Source organism: Arachis ipaensis, chromosome B10 (genome assembly GCF_000816755.2).
Source record: "Arachis ipaensis cultivar K30076 chromosome B10, Araip1.1, whole genome shotgun sequence".
Taxonomy (NCBI): Eukaryota; Viridiplantae; Streptophyta; class Magnoliopsida; order Fabales; family Fabaceae; genus Arachis; species Arachis ipaensis.
The window spans coordinates 95,045,659-95,061,491 of NC_029794.2; the positions used below are offsets into that span (position 1 = coordinate 95,045,659).

At 37.0% G+C, this 15,833-nt stretch overlaps 1 protein-coding gene across 1 annotated transcript; it reads right to left on the minus strand.

The window, feature by feature from the left end:
- LOC110267746 (protein FAR1-RELATED SEQUENCE 5-like) lies at nucleotides 12,591-13,747 on the minus strand. The gene is made up of 2 exons (XM_021113549.1): nucleotides 13,548-13,747; nucleotides 12,591-13,414 (listed from the first exon to the last, which is right to left on the minus strand). Exon 2 carries the CDS (start codon nucleotides 13,324-13,326, stop codon nucleotides 12,607-12,609), a length of 720 nt encoding a protein of 239 aa, XP_020969208.1. The 5' UTR covers nucleotides 13,327-13,414; nucleotides 13,548-13,747; the 3' UTR covers nucleotides 12,591-12,606.

Genomic DNA, 15,833 nt, shown 5'->3' on the forward strand with positions numbered 1-15,833 from the left:
TTCTTGTTGTTGAACTTTTTACACTCTTAACCCACTCTCCTTTCTTCCACATAGAAAATTTTTTTACGTCTTCTGACAAAGGTACATTGATACATCTAGAAAGGGCAATATTCTCAAGAAGACACTGATGCCAGGGTATTTTGGCCTGTTTTACTGACCTTTTCTTTACTGTTTTTAGGGTAGTTTCATGCATTTCCTTAGGAAATAAGCTAGTTTTGGGTAGATATTCACTTACATCTTGATTTAAGCATACATTGTGCACTTTACATGATTTCATGAGGATTTTGCATGAATTTAAGGACAAATTGGATGTTGCATTTTCCATGACTTGGACTAGAACTTTGATGCACTTTATTGCTTGATTTCAGGAAAAAGGAAGCAAAGAAGAACCACATTAGTAATTTCTGATCTTACCCATTCTCTTTAATTTCTGTTATTTACTCTTATGAGCAATTCCCCCATTCCCATTTACAATTCTGCAATTTACTTCAGTAATTTACTTTCAGTTCTTTAATTCTAGCATTTACTTTTTCTGTCATTTACATTCCCGCCATTTTATTTTCTGCAATTCTAAACTCATATCCTGGATTCGCTCAACTAGAACATTCCTCTAATTAAAGTTGCTTGATCAATCAATCCTTGTGGGATTCGACCTCACTCTATTGTGAGTTTTTACTTGACGATAAATTCGGTACACTTGCCGAAGAAAATTTGTTAAGAGACAAGTTTTCCGTGCATCAGACACATTATTAAGGGAGGAAAAGATATCAGCAGCTGGAGGGAGCGGGAAGAAGATTATTCCTGGTGAGAAAAAACGTCTTTTCTCTGATCTATTCTTTATTCTGCTATTCTCTCTTCTCCCCGGTCAGTGATTCAGTGTTGGTCGTATTCTGTAATCCTTATGCAGGTGATTGCATGCCTAGTTCTGTTCGTTTCTTCATTCCTTATTCTTTGCATGCATACCTTCTCGAATTTGTGAAAGAAACCCCAAACTATACCCGCTGCACCACTACTAATTCGTTCGTTTCTATTATTAGTTGCCCCCCTTTTGACCCTCTTATTTGTTGTTTGGTTGTTATTTTATTGTATGATATAATTGTTGTCACTAATTTGTTATTATTTTTCAATTTCAATTAGAGAACATACTCATAACCGCTACTTGCTCTTACTGATAAATACAATGAAGACCAATTTGTTATTTGTTATTTCGTTTTCTGGTTCTTGTGCAATTTTTACTAAAAGATTTCTCTTGTTCCTGTTTCCAGTCTGAGCCTTCACCTTCTGTTATTTTATTAAATTCTTGTTTTCTTTTATTTTTCTATTATACCTAGATTTGAAAAGGTCATCATTAAAGTGACATCTGAGAAAGCCATGAACTAAGTATCTGCGTAAGACTTTATATTACATTGTTAAATTAAATCAAAGTTAACGCAAAAATAATTATTAGGATAAATCAAATTTCAATTGCAAACAAAAATATATGTTTTAAAAAACTTCAAGGATAAAAATATATAATACCTCAAATAATAAAAGAAGCAATATCGTGTTAACCCAAATCAATCAGATAATAGTGATTATTTTTTAAGAATAAAATAAAAAAAAATATGTTAGTATAATTATTAAAAATTACTGGAACAATTATAAAGGGAGAAGATGTTGAGTTTTCAATTAATTGATTTTTTTTACAAGCAAGAGAACAAAAATATCATGACTGAAATTAGCATGACTCTCTAACAGTTCCCGTTAGTATTTATGAATTTGAGCTTGTTTTAGGAATACAAAAACTTTTGTTGAAAATAAGTGAATACAAAATAATGGGTTGGGGTAAATTTATAAATATTTTTTGCAATTCCATTGAATGGAGCTCTAAACGAGAGTTCCATCAAATGCTTTGCCTTGTTACTATCTGTTTGAAGATTAAGTTTGTGACCCCATTTTCTTATCAACTTTCCGTTCTTGCGTTGCAGGTCTAATAGATGCATTTATCACTTGCCTTAATGCCTCTGAATCCCTTGATGCAACAAGAAAGGGAAGTTTTGCCAGATTTATAAATCACTCCTGGTATATCAATCAAACAGTATAGTAAAGTTAAATGAAACTACGTTGACTTGCAAATCATACTAGCCATTAGTTACCTTCGTTGTTTCCCATTCCCCAGGGTTCGACATCAAGTTACTTCTTTTAAGTTTGCATTCAACTAAACTGTGAGACGGGATAATGGAATGTTTTGGGCGAAATAACTGTTGGAGTAGCTGCGAAACATGATACTCCTTTTGGTGCTGAAATGGCAGATGACTATAATTTCGAATGGTTTGGAGGCGCCAAGGTTCACTGCCTTTGCGATGCAGGTAGATGTTGTGGATTTCTTGGAGCAAAGTCTCATTGTATCCAAGTAAGCTTTTTCTGTTGGCCACCTTTTAAAATAGTTGATGAACTGAAAATTGTATTTGTTCCCGAGGTTCTAAAACAACGCTGTAGCCATGATTCATGTAATCACCATATTAAGTCATTAAATAACTTCTTTGGTGTACAACTGGACATTGCTCGTCGTATTTATGCCGTTAAAAACTCTGCTTGAGGCATAAAATTGTTTTGATCAAGGATGCGAGAACCGAACAAGTCAATGAACCGGTAAAGTGACTGGTTCACTCCGTCAATGGTTCGACCAAGGTTCAATGAACTAGTAGGACTCTTGCATTCTGCCTAAAATTCATAAAAGATTAGGAAATAAAACAACATTTTATGAGGAAATAAATACCCGAAAAAAATAGTTAGTCTCCACAAACCGGAGTCCCAAACGGCAGAACCTGAGCGATCTTAGTAACAAACCACATTCACAACAAAATAACAGAGGAGGTAAATATTTGTGTGTGCTTATCTATTTTTTTTAATAAATAAATCCTTTTTTGTAGTTCCAATCAATTAATCAGCGAGAGAAAGCTCAGGCAGAGAGACAAAACTGCTTAATAAGACATGGAGGATCATCTCCAGATTTGTTGCTGTAGCACCTGATTACCTCCTCCTCCGTATCATCGCGAAATCCGTGCTCGTGTTCCTTATAAGGTAAAAGTTTTTAATAGAATGACAACATAGTGCAAGATGCTATATAGATCCTTGATTCTATTTTCCTAAAAGAGTATATGATACAAATGTGGAGTGATCTTTATTTTCTTGTTCTCTGGAACTTTTGGATGATTGATTTCACTCTCTGCATTCATGTGTCAAAAACTGTAACAGGTACCGACATGAGTATAATAATTTTCAGTTTCAATTCACTTCCTGTTACGTTTGTCAGTAATATTTTTTCCAGCCTTAGTTGAATACCCATGTAATATCTACTATGGTCCATGGAAAAATTTATTCTAGCCAGTTCGTTTGAGGTTGCTTTACGACTATGATTTGAATACCCACATTTCATCTGTGTAATTCATTTTCTATTTTTAGTTAGACCATGTCTGTTTATTGATTTTATTTAGGGACTTTGATGTCTGAGCACTGAGCAAGAATAGTTAAATAATACTGATGGAGACAGATGCCATTTTGGCCAGGATTGAGGTTTCACAAGCACGTTTGGAGTTGTGAAACAAAACCAATGTCATCCGTCATGGATTCCCCATTTCACATGATGGAGAATTTGGGACAAACAACAATTTTTGACTTGGAAGGCTCCCTAAAATTCCAGTAAGAGGCGAGCATGTCCTGTTTATTGTTTTAACTTGTCGTTGACCCAAATGTGCATGGTCTTTGTGTCTTTGCCTAGGTTGCAAAGTCTTGAGTGTGAACCTTACATTCAAGGCTGGTTGAATATGTAAGATGTAATGATAGTGGACTGTGCCACTGCTCTGTATAGGACTTTGTTCTTCTCAGGAAGTAGGAGATTCCCGGGAGGCAAAGTGCACCTAGCAAAGTTCCTTAGGAGCCTCCAAATGATAGCGGATGAGGTAAAAGTCGATGTAGCCTGGAAAGTAGCAAACCCTGTTTTTAATTTGATGAATTGAATTGTCCATGTCGCTTATATTGCTGAATATATGACAACATGTACGACTTTTCTTGGCAAAACAGAACAAACTTGTCTGTGATTCAGACACGGCTAATAATTTTGTTTATGTACTTCTGCTGCAGTTGTCTGGCTATCGTCACAACAAACTAGATAGCTTCACAGGTAGACGGTGATGCAGTCTTCGCTGGGCCTGAACTCACCCCTATTGGAGACTCATGTTATGGCTAATGCCACCAATTCAAGATTCATAGACGAGAACAATGGGTGTTTTCACTTGTAATTTTGGGTGCTTATGCAGCAAGTTTGGTCTTTAATTCAATGAAGAATAGCTCTTATGAAAGGAAGGAGAAACGAGCATCTGCGTAAATTGACATGTTCACCATGTTTAGCTGAAGGTGAAGCCAGGTTTCAGAGATGTGGTGAAGGAGTCCCCGATGTTAAAGACTGACAAGTGTTACCGTTTATTTTTATCGTTTCCCTATTTGGGGAGAGGGGGTGTTCATATACGTGGATATTTCGATGTCAAAGTAGGTGTCTCTTTTTGTCAAATATTTATAAAATTTGTTGATGTGTTGTGATGGTTATGAATACAGAAAGTTTGTTTGAAATGCATTGTAGGAATCGTAATCATCAATGTTAGTTAGAGTTGCCACTTTTCTGGATATAAAAGTTGTCAATTAAGCCCATTTCTGTCGCCTATTATGCATGCTGATGAACCAAATGCTGCCTTTAAATTCTGCAGTTTAAAGCAACTCTGATTCAAATATAAAATGAAAGCAACAAAAATTTGGAGGCATTTCATAGTTGGAACCAACTTAGAGTTTCCAATTTTCTAAATATCAATGATGACATTTACACTTGAAAAGAAAATAGGCCAAGAAACAAGAGGTAATGGGAAAATAAACACATCCAAAAAGAACGCATGATTTACCAGACCCATTGCTTTGGCCAACCTTAGCAATTTTGTAGTACCTTCGATGTTTGCTTTGTTATACATCAAATCTATTTTATCATTAACATATGCTCCATCATTAACCTTTTGAAGCAGAATCCCCAAGCACTTGTGGTCAAGATCAATGTCTTGTTTCCCCCCTTAGGTGCTAGATAATGCCAACTAAGATGTTGCATAGCGCAGATATAGAGGGAACCCGATTGGAAAATCCACAGTGCCAACAAATGCTCACTAAAATAATAGTGGCATCAGATTAAGTAGGAGAATCAAACGCTTCAAATGCAAATTTCACTCATTGTTGGCAATTAACATGAAACCAAATATTATCATGATGACTAATAGACACACAGCACACAACCCTATACAAAAAGAGGGAAGTTGAATACAAAAAGAGAGAAAAATTAAACAGTAGGGACGGAATGCTCAGTTTAGCTTGGCATTCAACAACAGTGTCTCAATAGTTGGATTCTAGTAGACTTCTATTCAGTTGTAAAAAAATTCATAAAGCAACATCTTTTAGTGTTCCCAAACCAGTACACGACAATTAAACTCACACAAATGCATCACAGCCAATAAGTAACATTTAACGACACCTATGTTATGTTGAGGTCCAATTCAATCGAGTACTACAGTTAATATTCAGCAAGTACATGCACACAAAAAAAATGCATACACAGCCTGTTGCAACCAGTGTCTTAACTACCGAAAAATTAATTCCGCCTGCAAACTATACGGTACACATAAAGGGCAACTCACTTCAATTTCCCTAGTCATAAGGCCTTTACATGAGATGCCACCATGTCCATCAGTTGTGGCATATATCACAGAAGGATGTGAATGAGAAATGAACTACACAGTTTTACACAATCACCATTTGCAGATTGAGAAAATAAGACACATAAAGCATACCTTGCTTGTCTTGGCATCCTCCACATCAAGACCGCCGACAGTGCCCTCCCTCAAGCCTGAACAGTATGAATCGAGTTCGGCCTCCTCCACTCTGGACTCATCGATTGTCTCGAAGTTGAGATCGTGCATGGGATGAGGATGACAAGAATGACTTGGCTGTCTGTCACGGCCCAAAATGAGCCATGACTGGCGCTCAGGAAAAAGAGTTCCCTAGCAAGCCTAACAGATTCGAATATAAGATAAATAAAAATGTTACAAAAAATTTTTGATAAATTTACACTTTCTAGAATGAATAATTACATAATTGAACAAAAATAAAATAAATAAATATAGATGGATCCTGCCTGTGACATATGGAGCAGATGACGTCTAAGAACTCAACAAGGAATAGAACCCATTGCAGATCATTACTCTTGAATAAGCTCACATAATCAAATACTTATTCCTGAAAAATATTTTTTAAAAAAAGGGTGAGTTTTGCAACTCAGTGACTAGACAGTACATCTATAATTCACATGAGATCATCTAAACATTATTATGAAAATAATTTTAGTTAGAAAACAATAATTTATATGAATAAGTGAATCAATAAGGGAGTTCTCATACAGAAATCAAATCAAATAGTCCACACTTGGGCGGCTCCACCTCTAAGGGTAGCCCTTTCCTCTAGTGTGTCCGTACGGAATAACAGATCCAACGTGTGGCCTACACGTTAGGCTAGCAACGCCCCTGCTAGCTGAGGTCTGAGCCAGATGCATCTAGGTTAACGTCATAACCGCCGTTAACTACGGTTTTCTAATACGAGCCTCCCAAACTAATTCAAAACATATAATTTCAAATACAACCAATCTTTGATCTTTCAAATATATACCGTATCAAATCAAAGCAAATAATACTTTCTCATCAAAATCCTTTTTAATCATATGAATTGTCCAATATACTTTACAAATTCAGAGTATATAAGTGCGTAAAAGAAATACTTCAATGTTCCAGAAACACATATTCAAATAAAATCGAATATTCTAAAATAATACAAAACTTCATCAAACATGTATACAGTCTCATGTGCAGATTGAAAATCTGAATTTCACAAAAATAAATATTTAGTTCTAATAAATCCATTATCAAAATCAAATTCAAATCTTTGTTGGTAATTTGTAAGTATAGTCATAAATTCAAGCATCACATATCAAAATAATTATAGATGTAAAGCCAAATAATTATAAATGTAAAGCCTACTCACAACGTGGTCCTAAGGGACCGAAGAGACCAAAACCGAAGTGCAAAATTAACGGGTGAGGAGGATCGATGTAGAATGAAATGAGTAGTCACAGGATTTGGACCGGGCAGCGGAAAGTTGCGGCTGCAACAACAGCAGCATCCATTTCTTATTGCAACGTCAATGATCATAGCAACCAGAGAAACTATTGGATTCAAATAGAATGGAAGACAACAAGAAAGAGTGCTGGAAAATCCAAGGTAAAGCAGAGGTTCAATAAAATCATAATGGCAGGATACGAAAGTGAAACAGATTCAAGGGAAAATAGCGAACCAGAACGGCAACAATGGTAGCGGACAGTTCGACAACAGCAAGGAGGTACGGCAGCAAGGTGGCAGCGCTGCTTCTTCTCCCTCACGAACTCGCCTCCTTCTCCCTCCTCTGTTCGCGGCTCACGGCGGCGGCAACAGCTTTATCAACGGCGACGCAGCAGTGGTGAGGGAACGGCGGTCTCTGACGGCATGCTAGGCAACAACCAGGCGTGACAGAGCTGGTGGCGTCCTCTCCTCCATCGCGTTTCCCGCGGCGGCAGCTCTCTGCCTCAACATCTCACTCTCTCCCCTCTTCGTCAGCGCCGGTGGCGACACGTGGGACGCACCTGTGTTGTCGAGAATATATGGTATAGCCAAAAGCACGATCAGATTGAGATATGCATAAGATGTAGGACATGAAATAAAATAATCAAATTTCATTTCAACAAGAATTGAAACAAGGAACTCCCGATACGAAATATAGAAGAAGGAACAATACGTCAAATCACGTGGCACGATTATAGCGCATACTTCAACACAAACTATTCCAAGAAGAACACCTAATGTTCCCAAACATAACAATTACCATTACTTGGATAAAGAAATGAAGGAGTTTAGAAGAACTATTCCTTGCAGGTTATAAATTCTACCCATTTGTATGCACCATACTCAATAATCAGACCACAAGATGTGACAACGCTAAATAGAATATAGATTTTTTTTCCCAACAAAACTAGAAAACAAGCAAAACAAAATAAAGTTCAGCATAACAATATCATCATAGCATAAAAGATTTTAGGGCATAAGTAAATGTTGAAATCATCGAAAAAGCTTCATAATATTCTTCATTAACATCATCAAGACTCTAAAAATGCCAAAATGATGAGAATTGCAAATAATTGAAAGAGCAGATTAGAAAAAAGGACATATATGTTACACTCAAAATTAGAAACTAGTATATAAAAATGGTATCACCTAAAAATTTCTACTTTTAAACATCAACAACAATGACTAAACAAAATATTCAAACACAATCAATCAAAATATAGTAATAAAGAAAATATTTAGAACGAGCAAAGGTAACATAAAAAAAATCTAAAATAAATGAACCAACTAAAAATAGAAAACACATGAAAAGAAAAGAAAATATTGACAATTTTATGCCTCCACACTCAAGTTATGATCAATCCATACTCATAAATTTTCAGGTCAACAAGTTATAATGAAATAACTCAAGATTAAACCCATTGACTCAAAATGAACCCATCGGTTTCTTTAGAGCTTAGACATCCACAATCTTCATACATTGCAAATAAGCACCAAAGTTGTCCTAAAATTAAAAAATCAATTTTTTTTACAATGCCTACTTTATAATACTCCATGAATATAATAAGGAGAAAAACTCAGAAAGAATTTGTTCAACTTTAAGGAATTAGATATCCAATCTTTTCCATCCGAAATCGCCAGAAATTCTTTCCAATATCTATAAGACCTACAATCTCAATCTCACAAAACCCAGAAAACCAATCTCTCCAAATCTCTGAGAATAATGACAATAGTTGAGAACAGAGGAATTTTCAAAAAAAAAAAAAAGCAAGGGTTAAGAAAATTTTCGAGTTTCAAATCTTAGCCAAAAAACAAAGTTCATCACCAAAAGAATAAAAGACAAATATCACCAAAAGAATAAAAGACAAATATCACCAAAACAAATAAAATTAGAAGAGTTGATTCTAACACACCCTTATCCATACATAAACAAATTTTTTTGTCATGATAATACGCATAAAATATGTTGTTTGAGCTACCCTTTAGTAAGGCATTCACGTCTAAATGTAATCCACTGTTGCAACAATGAAATCAAAACATAGCACATAATTATTAAAAGACACAGACACAAACACATCAGATGTGGTATGCACTTCTAAAATCAGACCAATAAAATTATTTCGACTTTCAATTTCAAAATCATGAACATGATCATAAAAATTCACTTGAAAGTACGAAGTTATTTCGACATGATCACGAAAAAAAATTTCTTAATCTAACTAATGATAAACTTGAAAAGTATAAAGGTAGTATAATAGAAAGCCTTTTGATATTTACTTCCATCTAAATAATATGGAAAGGATCCCATTAAATAGATGGAAAATTGTGTGAACCAATAAAACAATATATATAAGCATCCAAAAATTAAATAATTTCTCTCCTTGTTCCTCAATTTAAGTCTCTGCCAAGTTAGCTCTCACCTCTTTTTTTTTTTCATGCATATTAACAAATAACAGTTCATACTTATATATAATCCAAAGGTAGGAATGTGTATGAATTTAGGAACAATGTCTTTTTTTTTTGCACCTACACCCAAAGAGAACTTAAAACATGCTATTTTGGAACTGACCATATTTCTATCAATCTATTTTTTCTTGTTTGTGTACGAAACTATTTTTCTTGAACACATTTCAGATATATAACTCCATAAACATCAAACTAGCAAGGAGAAAACAAAACAATGTTCAATCAGGACCATACATAGTAGAAGCATACAATTAGAAGCAATCATCTAAAATCCAAATATCCCCTTATTCAATCTAGCCACACAAATTGTTCCTGAAAACCAGTAGCTGCTGAATATACTCCTTAATTTGTTGTCATCATTTCAAAAGCCTTAACCTCTCCATTCAAGTATCATATATTTCATAAAAATCTCTTGAAATAACTATCTTCTTTCACAAACATCACATTTTGCAAAAATCATCAGAATTCAGCAACAATAGAAAAATCATAGAACATAATCACAATAATTCCGTGACAGAAAAACCATGTCCAACAACACAATACTATAATAAAACTAGATCATCAAATTAGAAAAGTTCAAACAAACTTCTAAATCGTAAAGATCTTCGATCCATCTAACAAGTCACCCAAATAATTCTCTATCCCTAAACAGATAAAATCACCAGTTCGCCAAACAACAATAACACTCCATTATATGTTCATCACAAAGTTCTTCTCCTTGAAAAATTGAATAACAATTTTTTTAAAATTCTTAATTTGAAACAAAAGGATCACAAGCAACTCAAAATTTAGTCATAACTTCAAAGATTATCAACATAAAAGAAAAATTCAAATATCGCTTATCAAGTCCAAAACAAAGCATCTCGTTTAGTAACTCAATGAATTCATGCAATCCAAAATTTCAAATACAGCTCTATAAAGGAATTAGATAGTAATTCACAGCAAACACCGATCGGATCTTCTAAGTAATTCATGAAATATTGACATCAGGAATCATAGAGAACAACACAAAGACGAAAAAGATTAAAGCATGCATTCACAAAATCGGGAAATGTTAGAACTAGCTACAAGGCAGGAATCGCGAACCGGAACCGAAACTGAAACTATTGCAAAAGCACGTTCGAGAAAATCTAGCAAAGGATAGGGCAAGATTGGGTACAAAAGGACAAGAGTAGTAAGAAGTGGCAGAGGACAGATGATCACAGTAATCAGAAGACAACAATGACATAGAAGATAAAGAGGACATTCCTATAAGCCTTTGATAGTGCCACAATTTGTACAAATAGGCGCACTTCTATTTATACAATTGTGATCCTACCATAGGACACTTGCTCCATATTACACAGATTAAACCTAAGCTGGACTCCCTTAGGGGGGTGGATTGTAAGGCCCACATCGGTTGGGGAGGGGAACGAAGCATGCCTTATAAGGGTGTGGATACCTCTCCCTAGCATGACGCGTTTTGACGAGTGAGTGTGGGGGGCTTCGGCTATCATCCCTATCGTCAAAGGCAAAACCGTGAGGCCTTGTGTGCCAAAGCGGACAATATCGTGCTAGCGGGTGGTCTGGGCTGTTACACTGTCCAACCTCTTCATTTGACCCAGTTACCTCATACTCGGTCACCTACATGCAATAGCACCAACATAATTTATAACCACCCAAGGACCTCTAGAAATATATTAACTAGCGTAAGACAACCACATATACAATAACCATAGTGTAAACATAAACCGTAACTAACATATATCCAATAATACTAGTTTAACCTTTGTGGTGTTCCTGCCGGTACATGCGGCACCAACGTGAGCATCGCCAGCATCCATCCGCATGGTACGAGCCCTTTTTACCTTATTTTTCGTGCTGCATACAGGACATGTTCGTTTGGTATGACCCGGCAACTTACATGCCGTACACTTCCTCCTGTTCTGGTTTTGTTTGCGCACCCTAGGTGCACCCTTGGTTCGCACAACATCAGGATCACAGAGTTTGGCGGCCGTGACGTCACCCTTGTCATCACCCTTTTTGGAGAACATCTCCTCCAGTTTAGCACGTAGCTCCTGTAGCCCCTTCATCGCCTCCGTGAATAGACCGAATTGTTGTGCCCCAAGAAAAAACAACCAATGAGACGCGGAATGCAATGCCCCATGACGAAGCAAAAACTCCTGGTCACCATCATTATATTTTTTTTCCACATACTCGCCAACATGTTTTGCATCTTTCATCCATCGCTTCAACACCAAACGCTTCGGGACCTCCATCACATGCTCGTGCTTCATGACGAAGAACATATGCTTACATGGGTACCCGTGTGTGTCCCATAAGTAACAGTCACACTACAACCTTCCCATATTCTTGTCACATAAGACCACAATAGGCCGGCCGGGATGCCCAAATTCATTACTGTGTACACTTTAGTGGTAAGCGATCGTCGAACCCCTACAAAGTTAACAGAAGCAACAGCTTCGAGTTCCTTCTTCACATCATTGAAAACTGTTCGAGTATACACTCTAGCGGCAAACCGTTCCAAGGAGTCCAACGAGGTCGTCAACATGAGGTCACCATAGATCGACCTGAACTGAGATAGTAACTCGTTATTCCTAAACTCCCGAAGAAGAAGCTCAAGGTTTTGGACAAGTTCTAGCATTGTGTGCTTTGATTGAAGAAACTTCTTCACCATGCTGTAATGCCCTCACACCGCGATGTTGTCCGGAACCCGGCACAAAACTTATCCTACAAGTATGCGTTTGCCCACATATCCCTCTTCCCGTACACCTGGTTCCCCCACAAGGTGTCATTCAATCCATACTCTGCCGATGCTTCGGCCCACTCGGTCTCAAACTCATCAACCCCCATGTCTGCATACAGCCACCTGTTGAATAGCTGCCGTAAAGCCACGTCCTTGACGTTAGATATAATATTCTTCTCAATGTGCTATGCACAAACCCAATGGGTTGCATCCGGAAAAAACTTTTCGAACAGCCTCCCGGATTGAATCATCTCCGTCAGTCACAACAACCGATGGCACTTTGTTGCACATGACCTCCAAAAAATTCTCCATCAGCCATGTATATGATGCGATGCTCTCATCTAACACCAACCCAAACCCAAATATACAAGTTTGCTTGTGGTTATTACAACCAGAAAAAATAACCAGCGGCCTGTTATACTTGTTCTTCTTATATGTTGAGTCGAATGCAAGAACATCGCCGAAGTACTGGTAGTCAAGCCTGCTACCACCATCTGCCCAGAGTAAATTCGCTAGCATGTCATCCACGGTAACATTATACCACGCCATAGACATCGGGTCAGCATCAACTTTTTCCTCCAGGTACACTATAGCCGAGTTCACATCCCCGTCGGCGATTCTAGCACGCCTACTCCTGTCGACATAGTTATAGGCATCCTTGTTCAGGAAACCAACTAGAGAATACCCACCGGCCATGCCGGCCAGGTACTGCATCGTCTTCGAGGTCGAGATTCCACACCCTTGCATCCCATCTATTTGAGCTTTTGCCACTTCTGTCATGGACCGAAAATTTGGAATTAGGTGGACCATGCCAGGATGTGTGAGCGCATGGTTGTGCCTCGTGATAACCTTCTTCACCCTCCAGATGTTATTGCTCCTGTCAAGGTATATGCACATCCTCGCCTCACAGTTTGTCCTTGTCTCCGGCTTGTGAGGCCTCCTCCTATCCACCCGATTGTAATGTTTTCTATGTCTAAGCCATTCTCTATTGCAAAAAAATCTTCACCTAATTAGGTTCTCACCTCCATCCTCAAACATATCCCCTTACGAATTCCAAAACCCTGAAACCTCCCCAACTTCTGATAGAAATCATATGCATCTTCTTCCGTTCGAAGTACCTTTCTTAATATGTCGTCGTCGGTGAGAGAAGCAACATCGCCGTAATCAACACCATCGTCACTCCGTGTGTACAACACATCTTCCAAGTTGACTGTTGCCATCTACGTATTCATTGAGATCTCACATTATACAAACAACTTTCATGACTTAAGTTTGCACATTTTCAATAAACAATTGTAACCAATGTTATTTTTTATTTTACTATCATATGTACAAATCACTTATATTACAAAAGAATTTGTAAAGAATTAAAAAAATAAAGAAATTCACTATTTATATTGAATTAGCTAGAGGCAGATGCATGTTTACCAAAAGAAATAGGATTGTTTATGATTCCACTGGTAATTGAATATGTGCCTCCAAAGGAGAAGTTAAATTCGGGGAACTGTGATGAGCTCAAATCTAGTAGCATATAATACAATCCATAATTGAAGAGTTTAGCAATGAAAATATCCAAATATGCATTGAAAATGTACAAAATTTCAATAAACATTACTAAACAGATGCAAGAAAGAACAACCATCATTCAACAACAAACACTACAAAACAGCAAAAAGTAATCACACTATTACCAAATTCAAAAAGAATGAAAACCAGATAAACCCAATCATAAACACTATTATCGAATTAAATAAGAAGTCAACCAAAAATCACCTTGCAAATCCAATTAAAAATAGCTTCTCACTTTGTACCCTAAACACCAATTAAATCACATGAACCAAAATTTAATTTGAGGGAAAACATGACAGTTCAATGCTTATGAGTTTAATGAGAAAAAAAACGGCAATAGCAGCAGAACAAATCAGTTATCATTTATCACAAATTTCAGATTCAAAACACAAATCAATAATCAAGTAATCAGAGATATTAAAAATCACAAATCACTACTTCCAGACTTCAGAGACATTCAAATTCAATAATCCAAGTACTTCAGACACATTCAAATTCTGCCTAAAGCCTTCAACAATATACAAATTTCCACCATTAGCTAAGTTTCTACCATTAACAACCATACAGAGTAAATTTTGTCTAACAAAGTAAGTTTCCACCATTAGCAACCATACACACAAATTTCCACAGAGTAACAAAGCATTCAAAACCATACATCCAAATTGGCAAATACAAGATAGAATCAAACTTCAAACCGAGACCGAAGACCAAAGAAGAAGAATTGAAGAACCAAACTTCAGAACCAACATGCAAAGCAAGACCGAAGCAGACTTGAAGAAAAATAGAACAAAAATTTAAGAAGAAAACCAAACCCTCCGTGAAGATAAAGATGAGAAGCCACTAACCTGGGTCCGTGCCGAGAAGCCAGCGTAGATGAAGAGTCGAAGAGGATCTGCCGAGTTACTGGGTTAGGCGGTGACGCTGGAGAAGCTGGGTTAGGCGGCGACGATGGAAGAAGAAGCGGCGGTGCTGAGGACCTGCGACTGGCGGCGGCGCTGACGACCTGGGTTAGGCGGCAACAATGGAAGGGCTAGGCGGCTACGGATTCTTTCATTCTGCGTTCTCCAGTGCATGAATGAATGAATGATTGGGGGAAGGGGGTTGGGTCACGAAGGGGGGGTTGGGAATGACTTGGATCTGTTTCTTTTTTTTTTAACAAATTAAAAACCGGCGTCGTTTTATCCGAACCGGCCAGTTACCGGTCCGGCCGAACCGCCCAGTTCGACGGTTTTCATCACCATGACTCTTACGCATCTTAAATTGTTCTTTGGTACTGGATCCGCATAATAACTTTCGCTTGGGCTACTCTCTCATTTAAACAAAGGCCAATACAAAACAATCATTCACTCAACAATAAGGCCCAACTTGCATAGCCCAACACTGCCGAAAAATTCTATTGGCCCACCAATTATGTTCTCCCAAAAAATTGTTTAACATCATCCTTCCATTACCAATGATACTTAGCAACTAATTCTTTGCACCCCTACATGACCTACATCTGAAAAGCCTCTCTTTTTCCATCTTGTATCAGGAGCACTGATTGTCCAAGTCTATCTAATACCACAGGTGTCGTCCAAGAGATGCATGCACATGGCATCCACACCTCTAGATATTTCCTTCAATCCATACTATAGCATTTGCCTTTCTTATTAACGTTGTTTATTTCTCTGTATTATTAGTGGTGATAAGTCTCAACTGCATTTTATTTTTTAGCTTTTCTTTAATTATGTTAATGTCTTATTAGACTATTATTTTATCATAAATAAAATCTTATTTTTACTAAGAAAAATTACAAGAAAAACAAAATATCATAGGAAAGCTTCACCTAATTTATT